The sequence below is a fragment of the Chroicocephalus ridibundus genome, chromosome 2 (assembly GCF_963924245.1).
Source record: "Chroicocephalus ridibundus chromosome 2, bChrRid1.1, whole genome shotgun sequence".
NCBI classification, from domain to species: Eukaryota; Metazoa; Chordata; class Aves; order Charadriiformes; family Laridae; genus Chroicocephalus; species Chroicocephalus ridibundus.
Genome location: NC_086285.1, coordinates 93,813,298 through 93,841,007, shown reverse-complemented (window position 1 = coordinate 93,841,007; position 27,710 = coordinate 93,813,298). Strand labels below are relative to the sequence as shown.

Below are 27,710 nucleotides of genomic sequence, written 5' to 3'. Positions count from 1 at the left end.
TCTATCTTCCCTATTTAACTGTTTTCAGTTTAAGCATAAAAGAATTTAAGCATGGGTGAAAGCCACACAGTCTTAATTAGCCTCCAGACCACAAAACCTAACCTGGTCCCCTTTATTCGCTACACACAGAGCCAGCACAGGCAAAGATTAAAATCTCCCTCTGTGACATTTAACCACCTTTGCAAGGCACACTTAGGACAGCTGGTGAGAAGAGATGCTGCTCTGTAATGATTTCTTAGTTAATAATACATTTACATATGTGTGTCTGCATGTGTATGTATATATACACACAAAATGTTTATGCCAATGGATGGAACAGCTACAGCATAATTTTCTACCTTAGTTAATGAGGCAATCCAGTACAGAGAGCAAGTTTCAAGCCTTTGACTTACGACTCCTGTTGTTTTTAATATGGTTTTAACTGTCAACGCTAGTAAGTCATAAATATGAGAATAATGTAATAAGGACTACCACAAACACCCATTTCTATGTTATTTTATTTTTGTTCCGTATTTAAAGTATCCACACATCTTCACACATTTCCTTCCTCCTCCCTGTCAGACGCTGAGGCTCTCAGTTATGCAGGTAAAAAGGATTGACACTTTCTAAACTGTAATGGTTTCTTGTTCTCTCTTGTTGAAAGAATTCTGAGGACTAACTGGAGTCACCACTTGAGATAAAGGTCCCTGGTGATTATACTGAGATGAGCTTCCGTGTTTTGCTATGTATCTGCAGTCAGAAAAAAACAGAGAAAAAAAAGACTTTTAAAAGGTGTTCTTATATTGCTAAACATGCCCTCTTCTTCCCTCCCACTGCGTTCTTCATAAACAGTTATGCCCATCGGCCTCAGCGAATATTAAGAATTTGCAATATTCCATAGTATTAGAATCAGCCCCCTTATGAACAACGGTGGCAAATCTTCCTAAGAGTTTTACATCTTACTTTCTGGATATATGCAATGGACATACAGATACATATGGATCTTTCAGCATCTGTGCTGAAAGACAGATCCCTCCAGCAGCTGTAAGAAAGGCATGTTATGCCTGTTGCCTCTTTTCAGCCTTTCTTGGCCACACACCGTTGCTTCACAACTAACCTGCGCACTGTGGAGCAGTGCCATGAGCATACTGAATGCGTTCAAGCGCATAAGGCTCTGTGGTGCCTGGAGGGCTAACGCTGGTGATGCTGGAGGTTTGGCTTTCAAGCCTAGGAAAAATGCTTTGCTGGCACCATGACATGCCTGCTTTACATGCCCAGTCCTAGTCGTACAGAATACTGGGACGGGGCTTAGAAAATACGCTGGGGACTGTCTGGGAGAGAACAATTTGTGCTAGACTACTGATATTCTTCTAATCTTTTACGGGAAGAGGCACTATAAATAATCTTATACCTACAACCTAAGTTGGTGTAGCCCCTCTGCTGCAAAACACCTAATCAAAAGCAGGGCTGACACGGAACTGATCACAGAGTATTATGTTCACTCACTCTCCAAACAACAAATATTTCCTTCTGACCTAAAGATCCTTTTTGAAATCTCCAAAGCAACTTGCTGAAAAAGTGCAATCCGTCTCTCTAAAATCAAACTAAATCCAGCTCTGCCTTATATTAACTATGGCAAGGCAAACACATTTCCATACAACTCATGGTGCAAATGGATTTGTGTTTTCTGGGTAGCAATGGACAGTTCATTTAAACACAAAACAAAACACACAACAATACATAAAACATTTCTTCCTATGCAAAAGCTAAACAGTGCTGCCAGAATTTAACTGCACTAAAGGACTTTGAAATCTAATTTTCTGACTTCACCTTGGGATTACCTGGAAATAAAAATACAATAAAAATACACCAATAAAGCTTGACGTATAAAAATACTATTCATATTTGAAGATGAAGAAACAGTATTTCTTCTGTTCTATATCCTATACAATCCTGTTGAGTTCATAATGCTTAAAACAGGTATAAAGGATTTTGCCCCACATACTGTGGAAGCTCCATGCAACAGAAATACAGCACAGAAGTGGTTGCATGCTGCCTGGTCTATCTGATACTGCTGATACTTTTGACAGGAACATTTATTAGACCATGTTAGCAGTAGACAAGAGACTCCCTGTGATACCCATAATTGTCTTCAGGAGACTGACCATATATTGTAGACATGTCAAATAAAGCAGGTATAAAAACATCCACCACATGCAATCACTTGCTACTTTCTGATAAATTATTACAGTCATGGCTTGAGAATGATCAAAGAGGGAAAAAAGGGGCCACCATTTTAAAACCAGTAAGAATGAGATCATGTCCTACATGAAAAGCATGTGGAGGTGAATTGGGGTAGTCTGCTCCCGTATTCCAGGAATAATCTCTCTTCTCTTCACTTCTCCACTACACTCTAGCTTGACCTGTGACCACTGAAATCAGCAGGACTTTTATCATTTATTTTACAAAGGGAAGGAATCAAATGTTAAACATCTCTCTTTTATGGGCATCACTAACAAATGTCGGGGGCAGATTTCCAGCATCCCTAATAGTTTTACACAGCCATTTCACAGAGGGCTACGATCCTCCATCTCAAGCCAGTGAACACTATCTTACTCCGCAAGTAGCCCCACAGGAAGTAAAATAGGACTGCTACAATTTTGCAACCAGTGGTTCTACCCTCAGGGGAATGTACCACTCTGCTCAGAAAAAGTGTGGTAAAACGTGGTCTCTAATGTCTGGGTATGATGCGATGCTTGCTGTCGGTTTCCTACACACCCTTCTTCAACAAAGTTGGGGATTCCGACCTGGTTCTGGAAAGTCACCGTTAGCACAGAATAAGAGCTCCATTCTTGCTATTCACTAAAAACTAAGAAAACTCATCCACTGTGAACTATACCCACAGTAACACCTGTAGAAAGTAAAAGGAAGTATCAGATGTGTTTTCCTTTCTTAGATCGCAGTGGTGCCTGACTTTCTGCTCTTGAAATCTGGTATCTATCTGAAGTCTGTCAATGATCTTTGCTAAGATGCATTTGCCTTTTTATTTGTCTGTGACATTTACAAGCAAGTTAGTCTTGCATCAAGCTGCTCAGAGTTCAGCTTTATTAGTTTATAGAGACTCAGGACTCTGTTGCGCATCTTCATTCCCTGTCAACAGCAAACTACAACTACAGGTGACTGCCCATTTTCTATGTATGACCACAAGCGAAAAAGAGCAGAGGTGAACAGGTGGAGGGCAGCAGAAATGGAAGTCAGTGCATTTTCCACAATGATGAAACACTTGACAAGGTGAGTTCTGTAAAAGCCAGGCAGCTCTCTAAAGCTCCTCAAGCCTTTTCTGCATACTTTTCACTGACAGTGAAAAAGAAGTGTGACATGAACAGAATCTTAAGGCCAATTAAAATAGTTTAGTGGAAGATAAATTTCTCAGGAAAACACAGAAACTTGGGATAGTGTCCTAGATCATTATGGATAACAAGAAATCAGAGTCTAAAGCACAAAATCATAAAGGAGGGGAAAGAAATAATTGTTAAGCTATTCTGAAGCTACTGGGAGAAAGGCTAGGTTGGTTCTTTGCCAATGTCAGAAGCCCTTTGTGCGAACAAAAGGAAAAGGATCTTTCAGCTGATCTGAAGTGTCCAGCTCTTTTGAAACCAACAAGTTGGACACCTAGATACTTAAAAAAATGTGGCTCATATTTTTAACAAGCCTTGTATGGAAAAGCAAGAGAGAATAAAGGCTATTAACTCACTTCATGAGGCAGTCACAATAGTGATGTGGGGCTATGATGATTTCATAGTCATAGGGTCCTGGGTTGCATCTGTGTGGGGCATGGCATGATTTTGCTTCGTACTGCCTTCTGAGTAAACACACCCATTTTTAACAACTATTTTTGTATAGCAAATACCCACTTAATAAGTCTGCCAACACCAGTTTGGAAACACACCACCACGCAGTTTTCTTTTGGGAATTTTTAGCTTTGACATTCATGGGCCTCTTTCAAAACACACACGTATCAATCAATTAAAAAAAACCCCTCACTTAAGCCATGACACCAAACATAGCTAAAGAAAAAAATTCTCAGTGTAGAAATAATCCACATTTAAAAATCATGATTTACATCAGTGTTAAAGTACCTTCCCAGTACATACATCATGATGGTCCAGAAAAATTCTAAAACCTCAAAAGGATTTCAGGTTAGCATGACAACGTGGTGGGATGCAACCCCAAATGTTCTGTATTTTTTAGGACAATGGAATGTCATGCTTAACATTTAATTGTTCTTTAACTAAATAAATGCAATTATGATTTTCCCTGTAATCTTTCTGAACAAGCTGAGAAATATACCTCATACCTACCCATGCAGTCGTGCAATTATTGATGGGGTTGTTGATGGAAGATTAGAATTTGCCGGGTGGGTTGCTGACCAATGAACCTTGCCAGTGTATCCAGGGATATTCGGAGTGCTAAAGGAAAAAGTTAAAGGGGGGATGGGGGATGGAGAAAGAGTAAATTAAATGACTATAGGGTTGAAATATGACTTATGGATCACTTCTAAAATAGCTACTGTATATCAAAGATGGATGGGGTAAAAACTCTTCATAATATAATGAGTAGTCCTTAGAATGTACGACCTGGCATAGCAAGATCAGCAAAACAACATGATGATCTAGCTGATGATCTGACCCAAAATCTTTGGTTAGACACGGCAAAAGTCAGTGCTTAGGTGACTTTTCCTTCCCCCCCGCCCCCCTCCCATTGTTTTGTTTAAAAATCTGTATGATATTCATGATTACAAGCAACATTTAATCTCAAATTAAGAATGGGGTCATGGGGTTTGCAAAGAGCACAAAAAGCAAGGAAATATTCTTTAAAAATATGACACAGATTTAGCTCATACTTAGGTTCCAGCTTCAAACATGACATTTAGGTAGCAGGCATTAGCCAACAGGAGTAATTTTTCATGGCCTAAAACCAAATAATTTCCCAAATGATTCTAAAGTTCTCTAAATTTCCCCCACAATTTATTGAGAATGTATAAGATGTATATATAATATTATTAACACTGCTTAGACACATGAACTTATATTTTAGCTCAAGTACACCAGTGGAATGAGAGGGTATGTGTCTAAAGCCTTTTGTTAATTCTGATACTAAGTTTTAATGTGAAATTCAAAAAGAAAGTTCCTTAAAGAGACGAAGGAAAGAATTCTACTTATCTGAGGTAGCGCAACAGAAAATTTTGATAGCAATTGCTGCAAGATGAAGCAGAGGTGGACAAAATTAAAGAAAAAAAAAGCAGGAACTAATATGAATTCAGAGAGATAAACCATGAAGATTAAAAATAAAATACTCTATATGGCAGCTTTTTTTGCAGCACAAAGTTACTTAGAGTATCATCAGTACTGTTATATATTGACAGCTCAAAATAGGACACTGCTGAATTATACATATATCCAGACTGCCCATACACATGGATTTTAAGAGCTCATAACAAGCTGTTCCATCCACTAACTAAACTAAAAACTTGGGATTGTAAACCTTGCCTGCATTAGTCCTTTGTGGGTCTTCAGACCACATGAACGATAACAGTGCCTCCTTTAAAATTATCTCTGAGGTATTTTTTGGTTCCCCTGTACTCCGGGTAAAAATAAACAGTTCCTATAACTATAAACTGCATAGAGCTATTAGTTTCAGTACAGCTGATCAGCTCCTTCTCTGCAACTAGGTTCAGCACAAGATGCAAAGACATATGTGCGAGACGTGATTTATCAGAAAATTCTTTGACTTGTGTACTAGGAAACTTGGTTCTGAAATTCCTCATGAGAATAGCAGAGTTAATAACAAAATACCCTATCTTCCTACCACAGTTGTAACAAAGGACTGTGGGTAAACTATACTTGCCACAGGAGCATTGGCGGTATATGCTGAAGTCTTTGTACCCATAGTTAGCAGAAAGAACATCTAGTTCTTTATTTTGGAGTAGCCTTACACTTATACATACATTCATATACTGCTATACTCCCTGTGCCATGCTCCAGTACCTGACCATCCAGAGAAGATGGCTTTGTAGAATCGGTACAGCCGTTTTGCAGCGCTTGGGAAGCTGTTACCTACAGGGAATTGCCAAGCAGTTGGGCGAGCAAGTAACAAATCTGCTCTCTGTCTTGACAGCAGCCATGCAGAGGTAACAAGTAGGCCTGAAAATCTAGTATAACAGTGGAATGTATTTTCAGAATTGGCCAAAATGGCTTGCAGACAAATTTGCTTTTTTTCATGTCAAAGCAGACAATTGTTAGGTTACATGCAGATTAGGTAACTCTGTAGAAAATTTCATCTGCATATGCAAGGATCCCACTGAGGGACACAACGGTCATCGGGTGTGTGTGAGCATAAGCGCATCTAAACCTGAAAATGTGATAACACTTTGAAGGAATCAGTCAGACTGTGAACAGAGTTTTATTGCCCTGGTGACGTGCTACATACCAAGATACATCTCTCATATGCAATAAAGACATTCCACTGACTTCCCTGAAATTGTATGAGTGTCAGAGAGAAGGGAAGGAGATCACAAGAAGCCCCATATTAACTTGCAACATTTTATAAGCCTATTTGGAGTTAACTCACATAATAACTATACAACTGTGGAGATATTGGAATACATTATGCACTGTTAGGCATCTGATTGATAAAATCTTCTGACCTTTAAAACTTGCGAAACTAGAATGAAAGAGAAAGCATCATAAATGGCTAAATGGGACTCAAAAATCAAGCCTGAGAGATTACCCAAGATGAAGACTTGTTCTGGACTGTTTGTTAGAAAGGATTGACAGAAGTTGGTATATTCATAACAGGTGGGAAGGATGTAGTTCTGAAAGAGAAGAGAGATGGGCAGAGAGAAGCTAAAAGTACCAGGATAGTAAAAGCTTACACTACAGTAAAGCAGCTGCTCTCCTGGGAACCTGCAAAGAAGACGCAAAAATGTGCTGCGGTTATGTATGTGATAAAGCAGAAGAAACTGAGGTTAAAAAAAAATACCCCTTTGGTTTTTTGTTTTTGGATTATACTGGTCTAGCTCTTGTGTGTTTTCTCTGATGAGCTGCTAAACCAGATTGTTGCTGCTAAAGAAAACAACCAAGTACCAGGCTACCACTGGGCAACATACAAAACTCCTCTGTGGTTATGCTGTCGTCATCAAGCTTGCTTTCTGTAACCATGACATCTCTCTTGTTCATACACTTCCTTGTTATCATGCTAGCAGCTCTTTGTCCCAACAGTAAGAAGAAACATACAGTGTTGACAGTTGAATCTGTGCAAGCTCTAAGATTTTTCAAGTGGAATGTAGTGATTCTGAGTGCCTCTGCTTCGGTGTGCCTCTGTTTCGTATGTCCACCCTGGGTTGCCTTCGAAGATTCGAATCATAGAATCATAGAATGGTTTGGGTTGGAAGGGAGCTTTAAAGATCATCTAGTTCCAGCCCCCCTGCCATGGGCAGGGACACCTCCCACTAGACCAGGCTGGTCAAAGCCCCATCCAACCTGGCCTTGAACACTTCCAGGGATGGGGCATCCACAGCTTCCCTGGGCAACATGTTCCAGTTCCCCACCACCCTCACAGGAAAGAACTTCTTCCTAATATCTAATCTAAAGCTACGCTCTTTCACTTTAAAACCATTATCCCTCATCCTATCACTACACTCCCTGATAAAGTGTCCCTCCCCATCTTTTCTGTAGGCCCCCTTTAAGTACTGGAAGGCCACTGTAAGGTCTCCCCAGAGCCTTCTCCAGGCTGAACAACCTCAGCTCTCTCAGCCTGTCCTCACAGGAGAGGTTCTCCAGCCCTCTGATCATCTTTGTGGCTCTCCTCTGAACTCGCTCCAGCAGGTCCATGTGAGTTTACTTAATTTAGTTGGTCACCCATACTGGCATTTAGAGCTATTTGAGATGTCTTAAGGTATGTGAGAGAACACCCCATAGCACAGGACCCACAGAAGACCCATACTGTTCTGAAGCAGCAGCTGGGAGTGATGCTTTAGGGTGTCTCCAGGGCATGGAATGCCCAGGTTTGCCATGTAAATTCCATGTCAGCTGTTTTTATGGGAGCAAAAGCAAAATTCCCCCAAAGAGCTTGTAATTCTTGAAAACCTTGTATCTAGCACTTCAGCTTCAATGACTAAGGTATCCAAGTTTTTTGTTCAAAAATTCTGTCTAGTGAAAGCAAACTGGTAGATTCTTACCTTCCACTTATGAACAAAGAATTCCTGTCAACTTACTCTTTCTTAGAAACACTGTTGTATAATCTCATAGAATTAAATCACAAGATCAAGCCATTAATGAGCTCTTCTGGTTATTGCAATTATAAAACAGGCCTCTCAGGTCTCACTCACAGTACATAAGACTCACAACTGGCTTCCACCTCAAATTCCCATCCAGGAAGACTGGTATGTCAGGCCCTTCTTTTACTCCACAATCCTATTGGCCAAGCAGAATAACCTGTGGTAAAAATGCTTCAAACATGATCCTATGTCAGAAAACTCAATGTATACAGCCTCTTGTGTTGGGAAAGAATATACCTGAGAGAATTTGTGCAATGAAAACAAGGTGCTCCATGCAGAGCAAAGCATGGGACTGGCAGGATTTTTGAACAGAGCATTCTCGGTTGCATTTCATAACCTCCTCCCTCAGCCATCAAAGCAGGACAGGGAAAGGATATTTACAAAAGGATTTGGGGTTTCTAAAAGGATAAAACCATCAAAATGCTAATTCCACAGAAATATTTTGAATCATGTTCAACTGGAACATTTTGTTTCCACAATTTCAAACAGTTTTATTCTGCTTTCAACTTTTTCAAACCCCCTTTTTAATAGGGGGTAATATTTTTCAGAAACAAGATTGCATTTCAAGCCAGCAATAAAATCTGATTTGGAAAATGCCAAAGTAGGGTATTTCAGCATACCCCACCCTCAACCCCCTGGATGACTCAAGCTGGAAAATCACTAAAAATGCTGGTGGACAAGCTGTCAGTTTCTGAAGAAAAGATACATTGTGGGAAAGCTCTTAGGCAGCCCTTGAAAATGACTATGCAAGGTGCAAGGCAGCAGAGGGTCCTGGCCCCAGCTAATTGTGGCCTGTGAGGTTTCTGTGGTAACTTGAAATGATAAGGGATGCATGCCCAGAGTCAGTTGGAAGCTGACTACACTGAAGAAATACGACTGAAGTCACTACAGATATACTGATGTGATAGTAGCATTTTGCCCAATGAGCTTGAGAAAACAAGAAAAAGGGTAGTAGTTTCAGAGAATAGCTTTGTGTAAGAACTGCAGGACTTGAAACGCTTAGGACTTTGTCTTCCTAGAAACTGTATGTATTAAGTTCCCATTTCAATGAACTGCTTCCAGACATGGATTTTGGTCAGATCCTGTCCTCTCTCTGACACAGACAACTTCTGTGGCCTTGGACGAGTCAGTTCAGCCTCCTCGGTCTTCATCTTTCAAAACCGAAGACTATAATCTACTTTACCAATGTTACAGCAATGAACCGGTTGGTGCTTCAAAAGTGCTGCCAAGTAACACACCGTTATAATGCACATGCTTGTGTAAGCACTGCCCTCTTGTGGGTATTATGAGAGCTGATTAATTATGAGTAGCAAGTTTTAAAATGCTAACGACTCCCAGATTTTTACTTAGTTCTGGAGGCAGAGGCTTTTAATACGGAACAAGAAAACATAATCTCTATCCTAACTCCTTTTGCCAAATTTCAAGAGGTAGGCTGCAATAAGTACCACAGTGCTGTAATATAAAAGACACACAAAAGAGAAAAGCACAAGGCAGATATAACATTTGATTGATATGAACTGTTGCTGTCTATGTTGGAATGCACTAAGTGTGCTACACCATCACTACACTAAGTACTGTTAACTCACTGAGGGTGTAAGGGAGTTCTAACAATGCCAAGGAGGAGAGTTATTTGTGTCTGTCAGACTGAGCGTTTACCAGAGCCCTGCCCATGAATGCTACAGAGGAAATCCCCATCACCAGCGTAGGAGGCTTTTTTTCCATTGACCCTTAAAACACCTGCAGAACTAAAATACCACATAGGCATAACCTTGTTTCAGCAGCTGATTGGGGAAGAGGTCAACAAAGGAAAAAGCTGGTAACTAGGGGTGGAGGAGAACTATATAAAATTACATGCCTATATAGATGTTTAAGAAAAAGAGAACAGCAGATGATTATGGTGGGAATCCATATGATGCAGTAAAAATCAGTTTATGTATGGTTTTCAAAATTATTAGGTTTAAAATACACTTCTGAATAAGAAAGATATTTTTTCAAAGTAGTTGTTAATAACAAGAAAGAATGAATTGGGTCATTACTTATTTTCATTTATTAATAACCTAGAGCCTCTCAGAAGTGACCAGAGAATTTAGCAGTCTGAGCCTTTCTGGAAGTCACTGTAGCTGTGCTGCAAAGTTTCCTCCTCTGTGTAGCTTGCCCAGGGAAGCTGACAATACAGTGTTTCCTTAGAATACAGACCATCCTCTTCTTCCTTGATATACATGCGGGTCGGAACAGCGGTTACACATAGGGGATCAGATTTTTAAAAGTGCTCAGCACCTATAAGTTTCATTGTGGTGTTTGTGGCCAGATTTTCACAGGAGCTTAGCAATCAATGTGCACCCAGAATGTGAGCTCTTTCAGAATTCCGGTTTTCATATGTGGTTGCTAAGCTATTTTTGAAAGCCTGGCTGGCTGCACAAAACATACTCTTTAGCTCTTAGTTGCTTCCCTACCTAGTATATGGTTAGCTATGTGACATATAAAACCAAATGCAGTATTCATCTTCCACAAATAAATAAATATTATAAGCAAATAATTAATAATCAAGTCAGTAAGAAACAAATTAAAAATAACCATGGATAACAGACATAATCAATTCAGAGTCCAAAATCTTCTAAAACAAATCATAGACGTCTCGGCTCTGCAAAATATATGAACAGATACTCAATTCTATTCCTGTTCAGGAAATCTTATTAAGCAGATACCTTTAACTCACTGATTACGATGGAATTTACACTTCACGTGTCTAAAAGAAAAGCAAGCAAATACAACAAAAGAGTATAAAGTAGGCAGACAAGTAGAGAAAGTAGGAAAAAAAAAACCAAAACACAAGAAAAAGAAACTATGCACAAAAAATCATTAAATTTAAAAATACAATGAAAGCCACTTAAGCCACTGGACAGCTGTTGTCCAGTATACCTAACAAAACTACACAAGCATATAATGAAAATACAAAAAAAGGTATTAAAACATTCAATCTGGAACTTTGCTAGTCAGTGGCATAAAAAGATGAGATTCAATCCTACAACTTCTGTGCTCTGACAATGCAGTCCACTCGATGGAGCACTGAGCTGTAAAACGAGATCATGATAAGTTTTATAAAAGATTTTTGGAGATCTGTTTGTGAAAAAAGACTGCATTAGAAAGAGATTTTCAGAGTGCTCTTTCACAACAACTTCCTATTTTTTGACTGGCTTTTTTTCAAAAAAGATTTGTATGTTGCCCTTGGCAAAGAAATGATAGAAGACTCCAGCTTTTAGGCATACATTGCAACATTACCAAAGATGAAAAAGAGGAACAAGTTCATCCTAAAGCAAATTCAGGAGTGCATACACAAACCAAGGATATTAAGAATGATGCTACATTCCAGGGCTGGAACAGACCTCAAGAGATGATGCAGTTGATCCCTTTGCACCAAGACAAGCTTTAATGAAAGCCTGGAAGAGAATGAGAGGAACTGAATTACCATCCAGGATCTTTGGTCAAATGTGAAGATGAGGAGTCTAAACTGAGAAAAGCACTGCCACAGCTCCATCATGGAAATGCCTACTGATCACCCTAGACCACCACCAGATCACAAACATAGTCTGGATTAGTAAATTCAGATTCATAAATTTAGCACTTCTAGATGAGTCACAACACTTATGACATGGCTTTTTACAGCCATGTGGCGTAGGCTCCCACAGCTATTCCATGTCTGAACCACAGAGAAAAACTGGATAAAAAATGACTTATATTCCTAAGTCTTCACTTTAAAGTGAACTTTTAAGAACTATGGCCATCATTTTGCGCTCATTACTGTTTTTTTGAAACCAAGTTTCAACAAAGCTTCATTTCAATAGCTGAAAGCTTGGAGTTTGGTTAAAAAAAAAAAAAAAAAGGCACAGGCTAGTGCTCAGGATACATGAAGTTTCATTCCTGACTATGCTACAAATTCCCAGTGGGATTTGGCAAACCACTTAATCACACTGCACCTGGATTCCCATCTGAAAAACTTCCAAATTGCATGGTAAGGACTTCAGAGTATTACCTACAGTGCTGGGTATATACACAGCAGCTTTTCACAACACTGATCTTATCCTAGGGGCTTTTAGGCTCAACTGCAGCGTAAACCTTAATTCCTTAAGAAAAAAGAAGAAAAACAGAAGACAGTTTCCTGTTCTGCCAAAAGGAAGAGAGGGTGGGCACAACGGTAACATACAAAACATGCCCAGGTTCACCAGTCTTCCTGTTTGTCTCTGCAAAATTACATGACAGATGACTCTTAGCTAGTTTCAGCTTTGCTAATAATTTGAATGGCAAACATTTTCTTGCATGGTCTGGGGAAGACCAGTGTCTCACTCTGGAGTAATGCCTGAGCACCAATGCTGTTGCCCAAGTGCTAGAGGCAGGAAGTTCAACTGCGAGTCCACTGAAGAGTGAAAATAACTATCTACAAAGAGATTTTTACATTTTACAGACTTACAAAGCTTATTTCGGCTTCTAAATCCAAAGCATATATCTAAATTCTCAAGGATTTTGGTGGGAGTCTAGCAGTCTTTACACATCCTTCCAGAACTACGGGCAAGCACATAAAGTTGAAAAAAAAAAATTAGGGATCACTTTTATGTCTTCTTTCTGACTTTCTTCTTTCTTCTGCTTAAAATCATAGCAACCTTGATGTCTGACGATCATAGACAGAGAATAAATATACTTCATGGAGAACTTAATAGAATTTTTCAGGTGGAATTGAGTTTCTCACAATTTTGAGATGTCAGAATCTTTCAGGTCTCAGAGATCTTGGTCTCCTGGTTGCCAGAAATCAATGAAACCCGTAGCCTCACTCACTAAAAGACAGGAAAATGACATGGAGAATCTGGAGAAGATAGACCTGTTGCTCAAATTTATAAATCCACCATGACACCATGATGCTGCAAATAGCTCCAGACAAGATATCTGTCTGTTTGCAGCTTCTATTCTTCAAAGCTCTACAGCAACAGCAGTATGACATGGCAGAACTAAGGGGTAATAGCTCTCCTAACTTTCCTACAAACTCAGAAATCTCTGTTCAGCACTATGTTGTATACTACGTGTGTAATTTTAAAGCACATTTCTCAATAATAAATTTATATTCTAATTCAAGCAAAAGTTAAGTCAGATGAAGGCTGTGAGAAATCAGATGCCTTGTGCAGGAGGTGAGATAAAACAATCAGAATGGTGCATTATGTACATAAAAGACTGGTACTAATAGGTTCGGTTGCAGTAATATGGGTCAAATTTGACCATCTTAAAAAACTTAGCACCTTACTTTGCCTGTGAACCTACCACTGTAATGAGTAAGACTGTGTAAAGAATGATGTACCATTCCCCACAAGTGTGACGTATGATGCATTGCAAAAGGATATGCTTTCTCCCTGAAACTGATGTGAGAAACAGACATGAACAGACCTAAGGTGGAGCTCAGAAATTCCAGCTACTTCCAAGGCAGCTCGCAGAGACTAGGAATGTTTAGCACATACTCTCCCATGTGTCAGTAAGACTTTTCTTCAGAACAGAGAGGGCAATATTTTTACAGTTTCTCTCCCTCTGCTTCCCCCAGTGAAGTATCCCTTATGTAGTTTCCTCACAAATGTGGACTGTGCAAGACCACTGAAAGGACAGAAAGGAAAGGCCTATGCAAAGAGAAAATTTGATTAAGTAAACAGAACAATCTCTTTCCTCTTTTGTTTTATTGTTTTTAGTTCTTACCATTATGTTGTTACTTTTACCATTTTACTTCCTCAAAAGTTTGCAAATAAATGCTTAATACCTGCTCAAGCTACTAAAGACAACCTTAGGAAAGGTTTAAAATGAAGAATTTTGGATTTCAAAGTTCGTGACTAGCTAAAAGTAAGCTGTTCCTAATAGCATTCAGGGAGCTTCTGCAAACTCAAAGGCCATCTAGTGGCTAACGTTAAAAATCACACATTTTTAACATGGTAATATTCAAGTCATACTACCCATCTACCGTACTACCCATGGCACATGCACTTCTACCCAACAGACCTGTTCATTAATACTAAAGAACAGGAAACATTTGAAGTATGAAAGTTACGGCATATTCTGAAAATAAGCATAGTTTTTTTGGGTACTCTACTGGGTACTCTGATTAGAGTAAGGACTCTAATCAGAATGGCATCAGCAGAAATTCCTGGTGCAGGCTAAACTCAAAACCTTCTCTTCCATGTCCTCCCCACTTGAGCCTTGAATGTAATACAAATTCATTTCCTGCTGCTGGGCATTTGCAGGAATGCCTGTGTTAGGTAGTCTCAGCATCATTAGGAACCACGAGTCAGATGTTTTGGGATATGATCCAGCAGATGTGCTCTGACTAGCTTCACATGCAAACTTTCTCAATAGAGGAAAACCGAATGGCGCCTGCTGAGTTCTTAAAACTTGGTTGTGCAATTAGTCTAGAAAGATTAACAGTAGGAGAGAGAGTATACTCTGATGTCCATCCCCGCCTAGGTCAGAGTCTGCTGATCGTGAAGAGTTCATTAAACCAAGACAGCATATTGCACTGGTGTTACCACAGGCAACCTTTACTTCCCAGTCCATTACAACCATTCTGTACTAGATGGATGGCAGGGTCACTTGGGCCACACTGCAACTCCTGGATGGAAAAAATCCCTAATGTACATTTCTGGTTGAAAAGCATGATGCATAGCGTTAGGAGCATAATTTCCCTGAAACTATAATACTAATGTGATACAATAAAGAATCAGGCCCTAATGACCTATGACAAATTCATACCTAGTCAAAACAGGTTGCACTTAAGTTTACCATAATACAAGTAGATGGATAAAATCTGTTAGATCATCATTTCAGCAGACATCTCTCTGCTCATTTTGTATCAGCATGCTTGAGTCATTTTGTATATCTAGGCTGAATGGTCCCTTAGATTTATACAGACCTACACTGAACACTGTAGGCAGTTACCACTGCAGGTCATTTACTACTGACTCAGTTATTAAAAAGGACTCTTAAAGTTCAACCTTGAATCGGAAATCCCACTGTACTTCTTGTGTTATCAGATCTCATTCAAGTTATTAAAAAGAATAGGGAGCGTCCCACCCAATTTTTTTCATTCTTTTGTCCCCAGACCAGATCTATAACTGTTTTTTTCCCTTTCCCAAATAAGAACTCAAAACACCGTATCAAAATCATGCTAATACAAGAAACATACTGTGCAGTGCTTGTGTCTCAAGACACAGTATCAAAATCATGCTAATACAAGAAACATACTGTGCAGTGCTTGTGTAGCGAGGCTTTGGAGTTCTCACGTGATTAAGTGGGATTAAGTCTACATCAGCATTGTCAATGTCTTCAAAATTTACTGCACCAACACAGCCACTGTTTGAATAGAAAGGAAATCACAGATATGTACATTATTCATAAAACAGCTGGTGGAGGCAGCTGAACCATACACTAGATGCTCCAAAATTCTAGTTATTTATTAAAGTGGTCCACAAGAAAAAACATGAAGATAACCGCCCTGTGTGCTTGGCATGTCCCAAGATGAAAACAATCATCTGCTGAACTTGCAGCACATAAAAAATGATAGCTCTCGTACATATGTGCAGAAAGGAGGCTTGGAAAAAATGGAAATAAGATAGAAATGTGTCATTTCTTGTCCTTTTGACTATGCCTATGAACAGACTGAGATATTCTTCCAAAGAGGACATAATGGATCCTGATTTCTAGTTTACAGGTAAAGGCTGAAGCCACCCACAAGCAGAGAAGACTCAGCACACACTCTCCCTTGGCACCAGAAAACACCTTAAGATTAGGTAACATAGTCCATCTACAACTCTTGCTTCAGAAAATGAGAGATGGATTACTTGGGCTTAATCAAAAATGTAGAAAGTAGAAACAACCCAGGAACATTGTACTTACGTATACAGAGGGATATGACAGGTTCGAGAGCTTTGGCTTACACTGTTAAAGACAAAATAAATCAATCACCTTTTTTTTTGCTACACAGAATATTCTGATAGAATATTTATGAGGTCCCAAAAGAGAGGTGGTGACAAGCCAAAGTTCTGCTCTTGGAATGATGCAATGCTCATTTGAATTTGGTAAAAGACCATGGTAAATGATTAGGTTGGCATATATGCTAAATGACCCTATTCAGCAGGCAGAATCTTGTCTTTATACCTTTATATCTTGCCTATATCTTTATACTCAGATACTGGGACTTCAGTCAATTTCCTAGGATACTATAAGCAAGTTTTCTTTAAAAATGAACTACTTCTCTACTTGTAATACTTCTCTCATTCAGTTCTTGAGAACACGGGAAAATTTAACATCAGGTCTGAATTTCTCTCTTGGTCTGTCCCTGCAAACTGCTCTCACTATCCACATCTGTATTCCTTTGAAAGAGTAACATTCAAGAAACCATGATGATAGTGTTTTCTGTATCCCTTCCACCTTGCAGAGCTACCTGTCTCTCCCACTGTATGCCTGACCATGCCCAGTAGCAGACCTGTCCATTGAGTTTGCCCCAGCAAATCTGCTGGACCATGGCCCAGGAAGGAGGCAAGTTATCATTTTCTTATCTTGCTTTGACCAACCTTTCCTTCCCCATCTCTTCTTGGCTCTTATCTGAATCCTTTCAACCTCCTGTCACCCTTTACTGGTCTCATCTAAAATGCTCCACTCTGAGACAGAATAGAATAAGTGAAATACAGAGTGAAAAAAGACACAGAAACGCACAGGTGATTGTTTTTGATTCTACAGACAGCAGATAAAGCCTTGAGTTTGTACATATATATGACTACCATGGTGTTTTCATAAATGTTATGTCTTAATGAAAACATCAGATGTATGAAGTCATGACAATCATTCATTTACAGATTTCTTCTGTTCTGCTTTTTATATTTAATGCTGACAGGAGAAGCATGTTAGAGTATACTTCTGATATATTTATTGATTGACTATCTTAATTTCTCTAGTTATAGAACACTGCTGAATTTAGTCTTTTGAAATAATTAACTGTACGCAAACTTCATAAAGAAAGTGTTCACAGGACCCCGATACTCACAAAAAAATTAAACTTACAAATTAACAGGTCTCTGTGGAGAGGTAAAAGATCTTGTTTGAAATCTGTCCCAGAGGACTCCAACAACCTAAAATCATAATTAGATGTTTCTTGTAAGGCAACATTACCTAATTTATTTAGCTTAATAGATTTTCATGCAGCAATCAGAACCAATTGCAGGACTGAATTTTAGTTTAGTAAAAATAATAATTATTACAGTTAATAATCACAAGTAAACTAACTTAACGTGAGATTTGTTATGTTACAGCATCATTCCTATCAAAAAATTTTTCATCAATATCCTTTTCCTCTCCTTTGGTAGCATACATGCATATCTTCTTCTGTACAAATTGACAGGGGAGGGGGAGGGAAAAGTTATGAAATCATTTGAGGCAATTACTGGAGTGTGCTGATGACCTTAAATGCACACTTGAGACTGTTTTTATTTGAAAACATTGCTGTGGGTTTATGCTGTGTATGACCTACACAAAATGTAGGCTACATTTCATTAGCAAAACCTAAAACCTGTAGGCAAGAAATTGTTCACTGACTTGGCTTATTTCAGGTTCAGGATTGTATCTCTTTTTTGTGAAACACTGGGAAACAGGATCAGCCAACACCTCCACTGTTGATTCTGGAGGCTGGACTTTGGAAGGTAAGATGTTATCCCAAGGAACTTCTTCATAGGCTCTAAATCAACAATAAAAAAGATAAATAAGTTCCTGCATAATCATTAGTGAATGACAGTGGTAGCTAGAAAATAAGGAATTATGTGACAAAGAAGGATGCAGAAAATAACAAAGGCGTATATTTCTAGTTTAAAGGAAAATAAAAAGCTTGGAATATGTTGCTTGTTGGGGAACAAGTATTACGGTAAAGTTTCACAGGCTTATCTTCTTTAAAACTTTCTCACTCACTAATTGAAAGAGAGGTAGTTTATCTTCCAAGAAGCTTACAGTGGTGATGGGATTTATTTTTTCTAAATTTGAATAATCAATTAAATGAGACAAGATATAAATAGAGATTAGGTACCAGTCATATCATGCCTGTGACAGATGTACAGAATGTGTTTTTGGAAACTCCAGTTTCTCTTCACTGCCTGTAGAGGAAGTTGAGATGAAAGGCACAGATTGGACACAAGCTTTTAGATAACTGAAGTTCATGAGATAAATCCCGCTGAATGCTGTTAAAACACCAGAAGTGCCAAGTGATAGAAAAACTGTTTGTAGTCTTATATGTCTACTGCTACCTAAAGGTTCACAGTAACAAAAAGAAGATGAAAAAATGAAGCAAAGCACAAAACTGTTTTCAAAAGAAATTGTATCTCACTTTTGAGTAGTTGACTTGTAGAAATAGTCCCTTGCTTTTTCTTCTCTCCACCTTGCAGAAGGATCACTTGATTCCTAAGAGAAATCAAATATATGGCAGAAAGCAATGCTATCAACATATATGATACTATGATTGCTTATTTAAAGAGTGAACTGTATGTACTGCATTTTCTTAGTTTACTATCTTCTTTTTCATCAGGATGTGAAACATACAATTTCATTCACATGCTTAACCAGCCATCACTGGAGATCAAGAATGGATCTATTTCTGAGTTTTACTCAGGAAGGAAAATTTAATATGGTAAGTACAAGTTTAAAAACTAACAGAATGTCCTTGCCTCTCTACTCGTCAGGAAGGTAGCCTTCCATTTGTTATATTATTTATAAAATGGTATAGCAAACACATTTTGCAGTTCCTCACATATGCCTGATGTATTTTTATAATGTGCAATTGTGACGAATTGTGTTCCTCAGGGTTCAATTCTAGGGCCAGTTCTGTTCAACGTATTTATCAACAATCTGGATGCAGGAGTTGAATGCACCATTAGCAAGTTTGCTGATTATACCAAACTAGGAGGTGCTGTTGGCTCACTTGAAGGACAAGAGGCCGTGGAGGGGGATCTAGATAGATTGGAGTATTGGACTGTGATTAATGGAATGAAATTTAACAAGTCCAAATGCTGGATTCTGCACCTAGGACTGAGTAACGCTGGGCACAATAAATTGGAAGATGAATGGCTGGAGAGTCACCCTTGCTCTTTACCAAGGGGGTGGTCACACATTGGAACAGGCTTCCTAGAGAGGTGGTCAATGCCCCAAACCTGTCAGTATTTAAGAGGCATTTGGACAATGCCCTTAATAGCATGCTCTAACTTGCTCAGCCCTGAATTGGTCAGGCAGTTGGACTAGATGATCGTTGTAGGTTCCTTCCAACTGAAATAGTCTATTTAATTCTAATATTCTAACTATTTAAGCATGTGCAACACTTTAAGGATTATGAATAATCTTATCAGTGTAAAAGGATGAAGGATACCATTACATTTTCAATATGGGAAAGACTTAGTTAGATTTGCACTATGGAATAAGGCAGTGCCTAAGTATTAAATATATGAGTATTTATACCAAGTATGAGGTTTTGGTATCTTTTGTACATTCTGGTATTTTCAGTCTGTCTCCAGTTACATGTAACTGACATTGGTTGTATCAGTCTCACATTACAGTCTAAATGTCTGAAGCGGAGTAATAGTACAAAAAATGAAAATTATTGGAGTGATGGCCACCATTAAAATCTGGTCATGCTAGCATACAGCTACCTGAAATATAGCCCTTATTTCAATGTAATTAGATGAAAAAATGACAAAGTCCGATTTCACTACATTACTGCAATCATTGCCAAAAGAATGTTAAATGGAAAACAGACTAGAAACAAGATGATTTAAGCATGTTTTCTGTCATTATGAGAAGAGTACCAGGCACTTGCCTTGAGATTGGGATCCATATAAAATGCAAAAATATGGTTTTGGTCAGGTAGAGAAGGAGCAACTTTCACTGGAGTTCTCCAATCTGAAAGAAAGGGCTTCCTATTGTGTTAATCAATTTGCAGCAATCATTATTGTTTTAAACTGGATGAAAACAACTCATGGCTTCCCACAAAAATCGATGCACCAATGCTCAGTTAACTGTTACCACGCTGAATTACAAACTTCCAAAAAAATACAACAAACTACATGGAAGATGAAAGTAAGTGATAAATAATACCGCAACATACATTGCTATGGTTTGGTCTACTTCACATGTTGTCGTGTACAGTACTAACTGCATAAAGGAAAGTATTAAAATTAGCAAACATAACAGTAAAAGCTTCTTAATGCAACCCAGTAATTGCATATTGCATTTCTACAGCTACATAATCTTTGACAACCCTGAGTGCAATAAAAAAGCTATTCCATGAGCAGTAGGTTACTGATTTCCTAAAGATATTTCTCTCTCTCCTTCATCCTCCCAACTTCATATTCCAATAATTTGAGCTCTCCCTGACCAGGTCCTGTAAATCAGGCTTACCCACCAAGATGTCATATCCTGCAGTTACTGTAGAGTCACATATGTGCTGATTGGTAAGCCAGTACACACATGCTGATAAGCACATGAGCTGCTGCCAAATAGAAGGATGTTATAATGCCCGAGTCTCAGCTCCCTGAAGAGAACACTCATTTATGTCTTTCCTGTTGCCAGACTTCAACCTTCAAAAATCTTGCAGGGATGCAATTATCCTTGTGATGTTTATACCCACTTCAAATTTGGCAGATATTCACCAATGGGGTTAAAAGTTATTAGGGGAGAAGCAAGAGATAAATAAGACAAATGGAAACAACCTGTCTCCTTAGGGCATCAGCAAAAAATCCACAAAATAATCCTAAAAATAAGATAAAGGATATGTCTGAGAGTATCATTCAAACTGTTGCACCATTAACTAGCATAATGCTTTTCATGACTTTGGGAAAAGTGTGTTTCTAAATATAGTTTGTTATAATATACTAAAAGAGGTAGGCAGCCAAACAGCCATCACACCACTCTCTCTATGAACACTGGAAACTATTATTTAGTATCAGAAATGTACCACTTAGGTAGTTTTCAACTTGCTTTTTACTTCCAGACCCCTAAAAAATTCCAATCCATATGAAGACCTTTATGCAGCAAATTTAAGCTAATTCATAATAGAGCTACTTTTCCTAGTTATTTGTAGAAAATTTAGGTATACTTTGGATAAAATAGTTCAAAGACTAAAAGCTGAAAACCACCGTGCAGAATATGAAATTAGTTCTTGCGGAACTAATCACTCTGACAAAGCTTAAAAGAAAATCACAGCTTTCAGTAAAAGAAACGCAGTTTAGTATCCTAATGGTATATGTAGGTACTGAAATAATATGACCTGGTTTTTAAAAGAGCTTTTTGCACGGAGTGCTATAACTTTAAGTTGCTGCTTTTGAAAAGCTTGACAGAATTTGTGGATCTTTGCACTGTGAAAAGCTTTCAAACTGAATCATTCTCCAATTAAAACAATTCTTTCAGAAAAAAATCTCTTAAACAGGTAATGTGCATTCAGTAAAGATGGTGGCTGCATCTTCATTGCCTCAGCTTTGTGTAAACTTTAAGCTCCATCTGCAAATATACAACTTGTACTCATACGGGAATTAAGTTTTATGGCTGAGATGTTGTAATTACTTAATAGCTATGCATGTACTAGTGCCCTCTACAGTAAAGAGGTAGATGGCTCAAATAATATCCATCCATATGTCCTAGTAGTTCTACAAAAATAGTTTTCCTCTGGTCCATTGATTAAAGAGCTAAAGGTTACAACTGTTATTCCTTGTGCTGTATGTGTAAAACACTCATGTCAGCTACAATGTCCTTAGGAGGACATGTATATAATTTTACATTTGCTTTCATAATTGTACATATGCATCTCTAGAGACCTCTGCTCTTGCACCGTATACTGTAATTTGCCATCTTGACACTACTGACCTACTGCTGGCATGATTAATCTTCTAACATTTACTTCTCCTTTTGCTTTCAGTAGAAAAGATCTAGCGTAAAACTGCAATGATTTTGTCTTTAAGTCAACTTTCTGGAGGTTTCAATGCCCCTAATGATTTGCTCAGTCCACAGGATTAAAAATGGCATGATCTGTTCTTGTCCAAGTTGGGAACTCAGCGTCTTGGCTTTGTCACTTTTAACTAATGACAAGCTTAATGAACCTGTCAGTTCCAGTTTATTACTTAAAATAATCTCCTAATCTGACAAAGCAGGATTCAATCATGGATAATTAAGTTGGGGAATTTCTGGTTTGGATTCTGAGTCAGAAACTGAAGATGTACTCCTTCACATTTCTAAGCTGTTTCCCAGAAACCATGAAAGCCATAACATCTTTTTGTTTTCATAGGAAAAAGTGAGATTCTTATGTCACCACATAAACACATATGCAGACAGGTTTCACAAAACCAGAAGTCTCACAAGCTTCACTCCACCTCACTGTCGTTCGACAACTGTGCACTGTTTTTGACCTCTTATATTTTAAAATTAGGAGTATTGATTTCAGTGGGCCCAGCAAGAGATAATAATGCCAATTGAAGGATTTGCAGATAACTCTTCCAGATTATTTTGATTAGTTATTTGGTTAATTATTCTACTTCTCTTTATATATGAAAAATAAATATAACCTATTAACACCACTACTTCTCTCTCTTCTGCTCCTTGGAAAGAAAAGGCTACAGATCACCTCCTGAAAACTAATTATAAATAAGCATAAAACCCATCAGTTTATATTGGAAAGACATGCATGGCAAAATAAACTACAGAGATAGAACAAAACCGTTGAATAAACAAAACGCCACTCTGCTGTTGGGCAAGTGAAAAACAGATGCATGGTGAAATACCTAACTGTAGGGACGATAAATAATCAAATCCTTAGTGAAACCGCAGTTGTTTTATTCAATGGCACTCAGCCCTCAAGACGTTATTCTGAGTTTTTATGTATTATTTCCAGATGACAAATTGGGGCTGCACCAGCATTGCCTACAGTCATTTTCTATCATTATTTGAAAGGTAGGAGAGGCTGGAAACCTACTTTGATATGCCTTACATTCAACGTGCTGCTTAGTCCTGGATTACTCCAGGATATTTCTTCTCCAGAGTAATGGTTATTCTGGAGAAAATGCTTCTTACTTCAGGAGAGTAAGCACAAGGAAGGGAACTCTTCCTATACGAAAGCCATTGGGATGTGGGATGTGTTTAATGTGACCACAATTATTTCAACAAGTTCTGCATAAAATTCTTCAACAGAGCCTCTTAAAGTAACAACGGAATAAAGATTAGATCTTCACACAGATAAATAATTGATTAGAAGATGAGAGAAGGAGGGAAGGGGTAAATGATCAAGTTTCCAGGGTGATGAAGGTCATCTGTAGAGAGACCTGGAGGTAGCCCATGTAGTCTTAGGACTTTGTTGCTTAACATATTCACAAATTTCATGGAAATAGAGGGTTGGAAGTTAAGTGATGGGTTCAAAAAGCAAGCGGATATATTAACGAAGGCAAATCTATGAATCCATGACAACAAACTACAAACACATCATCTCCTGGTCACAAATCTGTGGTCCACAAATCATCACATGATAGCGAAATATGAGGAGGAAGTATGATGACATTTTTTGTTAATTATCCAGTCTTGGATGGAATACTGAACTAATTGGGCTTTTGGGCAAATCCAAATATGGCTTCTCTAGCAGCAGCATGTGTTAACTGCTTATTTCTTATAAAAAAGGGTTACTATCAAATCTATAGGTAAACTCCATAGTGTTTCCCATTTCCCAGTTTTTGAAGAAAATGCTATCTACAGATGTGTCAGCTTCCAGTAGGGGCAAGAAGTCATCTCTCTTCCTTATCACACTTATCAAACACCCTGGTTCTTTCTACAATACCCATGCCCATCTCTGTTTTAAGCCACACAAAACAGAGTAATAATTACAAACTGGATAGGAGGGCTTCGTCACCAGGTTTCCAGGTACAAATATACTTGCGTGGTCAAATTCTGAGGTCCTCCAAAACACTGCAAAGAAACTTGAGACCACAGGGAAAAGGTTACAAAATCCTGTTGTCATATGAGTGAGAGAAGGGGACTCTACAGGCAAACACTGTCAGCTTCCCAAAGACCTTGTCATCTAGCACTGAGCACTGTCGCTATACTGATCGAGTATACATGAAGAATAGCTCTTCAGCTATTCTCTGCCTTCTCTGGCAGGCTCTGATTCTCCAGTCTTAGATCAACCTTCTTTGTCAGCTTCTCACCTTCGCTTTGCTATCACAGAGCCTCACTGTTCCATAAACTTGCTTTGCTCAGTAGATGCAAAAGGCTGCTGGGGAAGTTCAAAGTAGCACTGTTGACTGCCAAAGCCATAGCACTACATCTTCTCCCAAGAGACCCTCCTGTCCGTTGCAGATGTTTTATATACTTCAGCTCATCTGTCTCAAAGGCTGCTTCTGTCTATGTTTTTTCTTCTGTTCACCCCCCACAGTGGAGAAAGTGACCGTAGAATTGGCTTGCAAAATGCCTGGCTGATCTTTTTTTCAGCACAACTTCCCCAAACAACTTAGCTGTGGAATGTCTGGGGTCCGATATCTAGAAGAATGAGCAACTTTCATCACATCATGTGCCTGGGGGTTGGTAGCTGGGCTCTCTGAATCACATAGCTGAAATCTGGAATTTGTTTATGCAGTCTCATTAAAAATAGTAGCTTAAAACTCAACTACTAATTATGTCTATATTTACATATTTGTAGTTAATATCTCAGCATCACAAGAAAACTTGTAAATGAATACTAAGTTTGGAAAAACATTTCCACAGCTTTCCTTAAGAATTTTATGCTGGACTGTATCTGTTTCTAGGTTTTGTCCCTGAGTTGAGTTTGACTTTTTCCAACACCTTCAGTGGAGTCAGTATTTCACCCTAATACTGAATTTTACACAATGAAAAACCACCAGAAAGCCACCAGAGAGCTTCTATCTGCTTTCTGGAACTACTCTCCATTTCAGACCACTTTCTGGACTGCAACCTGGGTTACCAACCTGATGACCTTCAGTTTCAGATTTTGTCTGTGTTCATTTCAGGTGTGTCTCTATATGCCAGAGTAACTCTGTCTCAGTCTTTGTCTGCTTTTCTCTGCATTGGAAAAATTAATAGTCAGATAGAATTTCATATCTCAAATCTTTCCCCTTCACTTTTCCAGAGGCTTGCAGAAAAAAAAAGCTGATAAGTTCTGATTGGTGTCTGAGGTCTAATTTCATAGGTAAATGGACAACACAATATCTGAGAAATAAGAGTGAAACTTATATGGGATGAGCAAGAAAATAAAAAGGAAAATTATAGAGTCTATTTTTTTTATCCCATGTGGTTTCTTGTGTTCTTTTGGATTCTGTTACATGACTGCAGTAAACTTAAAGTGATTTAAGATGCAAAGTTCAAAGACAGAAACAAGGAACCAAAAACACTGCCTGAATTTATAGCATGTAGAGACTTTATGATGACAATAACATGGATAAAGTATAGCTAACTGTGAAGTGAGAGTTTTATCTCTGTATAGTAAAATGGAACAAGGAGCTTCTTTACATTTCTTTACTGTGTTCTAAGAAATGCTTCTCCCCATCTATGAACACGTTGCCTGAGTTCTCATAAAATTTTCTTCTAGCTGTAATGAGCAGTTCTCTATGAAAATAACTGGAATTGTCTTAATCTTTATAAAAATTCAACCATATTGCTTACTGCTAACTATGTCTGCCTTTAGAAGCCCTGGGTAAATATTTCTGCTTTGCAGAATTTTCATCAGAAAATTCTGAATATTAACAACCAACCCAATTTTGTTTCATGTTAAAAAGAGTGAATTTCCATTTTGATGCTGTAATCAAGATGAAACAATCAGATCTAACTTTATGGGTAACACATTGATATAAAATAAGAGGACAATATGTACTTAGACCAACATGGGATGGCAGTCCTAAAGAACTTCTGTTCTCTGATCAACTAGACACTGGAATAGGTCTTTAAATACCCTGCTCTGCAACTTGTCAGGAATACTAAGAGACACAGAAATATCCAGGGGATTTCCTGATGCTGGAATGATTTATTATTTTAGTTTACATTAAAACAGGTGCTCATTAGGACTATTGTATTTGGTCCTTCACAATTTACCTAAATAGATTTTTTAAAACATTATTTACCTTCAAAGATTTTAATTTATTTTTTTAGCATGAGAATGCTTGGTAGAATTTGCTGACTGGTACCTCTTTTCTACAGCAGGGAAATGAATCATACAAACACTCCACTGCAGTTGTTATATTCAGTTCAAATATCCAAGGCAAATATATTTTACAAGGTTGTTCTTTCAGGAGCTTGGGGGATGGAGTTCAGAAACTAATTGTATTTATTTTTTAAGCATCAGCAATCTCTTTGGTGATTAAAAAATAAAAATAGTAGTTTGCTTTACCTCTGAGTTGTGCCCTCACAGAAGCAGCTGACACAGCCCTAGAGTTCCACCTTCCGTTCTGGCTGGTTTCCTCCAGGAGGATCATCTGCCTCCTGTGGGCAGTCTGGCCTCTCTTTTCTGTGATGGGGATCCGCTGGTGAGGTTTCACGTCACTGTAGTCCACCAGGGATTCAATAGCTCTTCCAACATTGGGCTGCAGGTCAGCATCTGCTCCTGGACTCACGAAACCTGAGCAGGGATCCGCTAAAGGCACATCATCCCGGTGTGGGAATAAAGGGTAATTTGGCCCTACTGGAGGAGTGAATGGATTGAATTTAAGGAAAGAGTTACTGGTTTTCTCTTCAAAGCTGGCAAAGTCATGTCTGTTCTCAGGACCTCTCATAACAGGCATGCACATCTTCTTTAACAGACTTCGATACTGTTGGCGATCCACCTTGTGAACTGGTTCAACTGGCAAGGTGGACATTTTAAAGGCACTCACCTGCCTTTCAGCTCCATGGGAAGCCATGGTCATTCTCTTCTATTGTCATTATGTGGCAGTAAACTTAAAAGACTCCACTTCCTGCTGTTTCTCCAAGTTTCTGTAGCACTAGCCAACAGACCACAGTAAAACTAGAGGTCATCCTCCAGAAGATCAGTACATAGAAATGACAAAGAGCAAGGCAGTGGTTTAAGTAGTGAATTCTTTCCTGAAAAGAGATTTATCAAGTATGGTACAGAAGAACACAGCCATTGAATAAACAGAGGTTTTTGTTGCTCGGTAACGGTGGAAACCACCTCACAATGAAATGTCTGCTGGTGTGAAACATGGTTCATGCATACCAGAGTAATTGAGTCCTTCAAGTGGGCACACATAGCAACTTGAAATGGCACTACCAGTTACTTATTCATCTAGTAGAGGCAAAAATCAAGAAGTTTTCAGTCTTACTAAGAATTATATGGTGTTTCCACTGAAGTAATTTAAAATAAGCT

The 27,710-nt window shown here is 38.5% G+C and overlaps 1 protein-coding gene across 1 annotated transcript; it reads right to left on the bottom strand.

Moving 5' to 3' along the window:
- Window positions 1-605: 605 nt before the first annotated feature.
- On the bottom strand, window positions 606-27,252 carry SPMIP7 (sperm microtubule inner protein 7). The gene is made up of 9 exons (XM_063323975.1): window positions 26,739-27,252; window positions 20,184-20,266; window positions 18,705-18,778; window positions 17,927-18,065; window positions 17,396-17,463; window positions 16,232-16,273; window positions 15,581-15,688; window positions 4,341-4,448; window positions 606-729 (listed from the first exon to the last, which is right to left on the bottom strand). The coding sequence occupies exons 1-9, from the start codon at window positions 27,250-27,252 to the stop codon at window positions 606-608; spliced, it is 1,260 nt and encodes a 419-aa protein (XP_063180045.1).
- Between the last annotated feature and the right edge of the window lie 458 nt (window positions 27,253-27,710).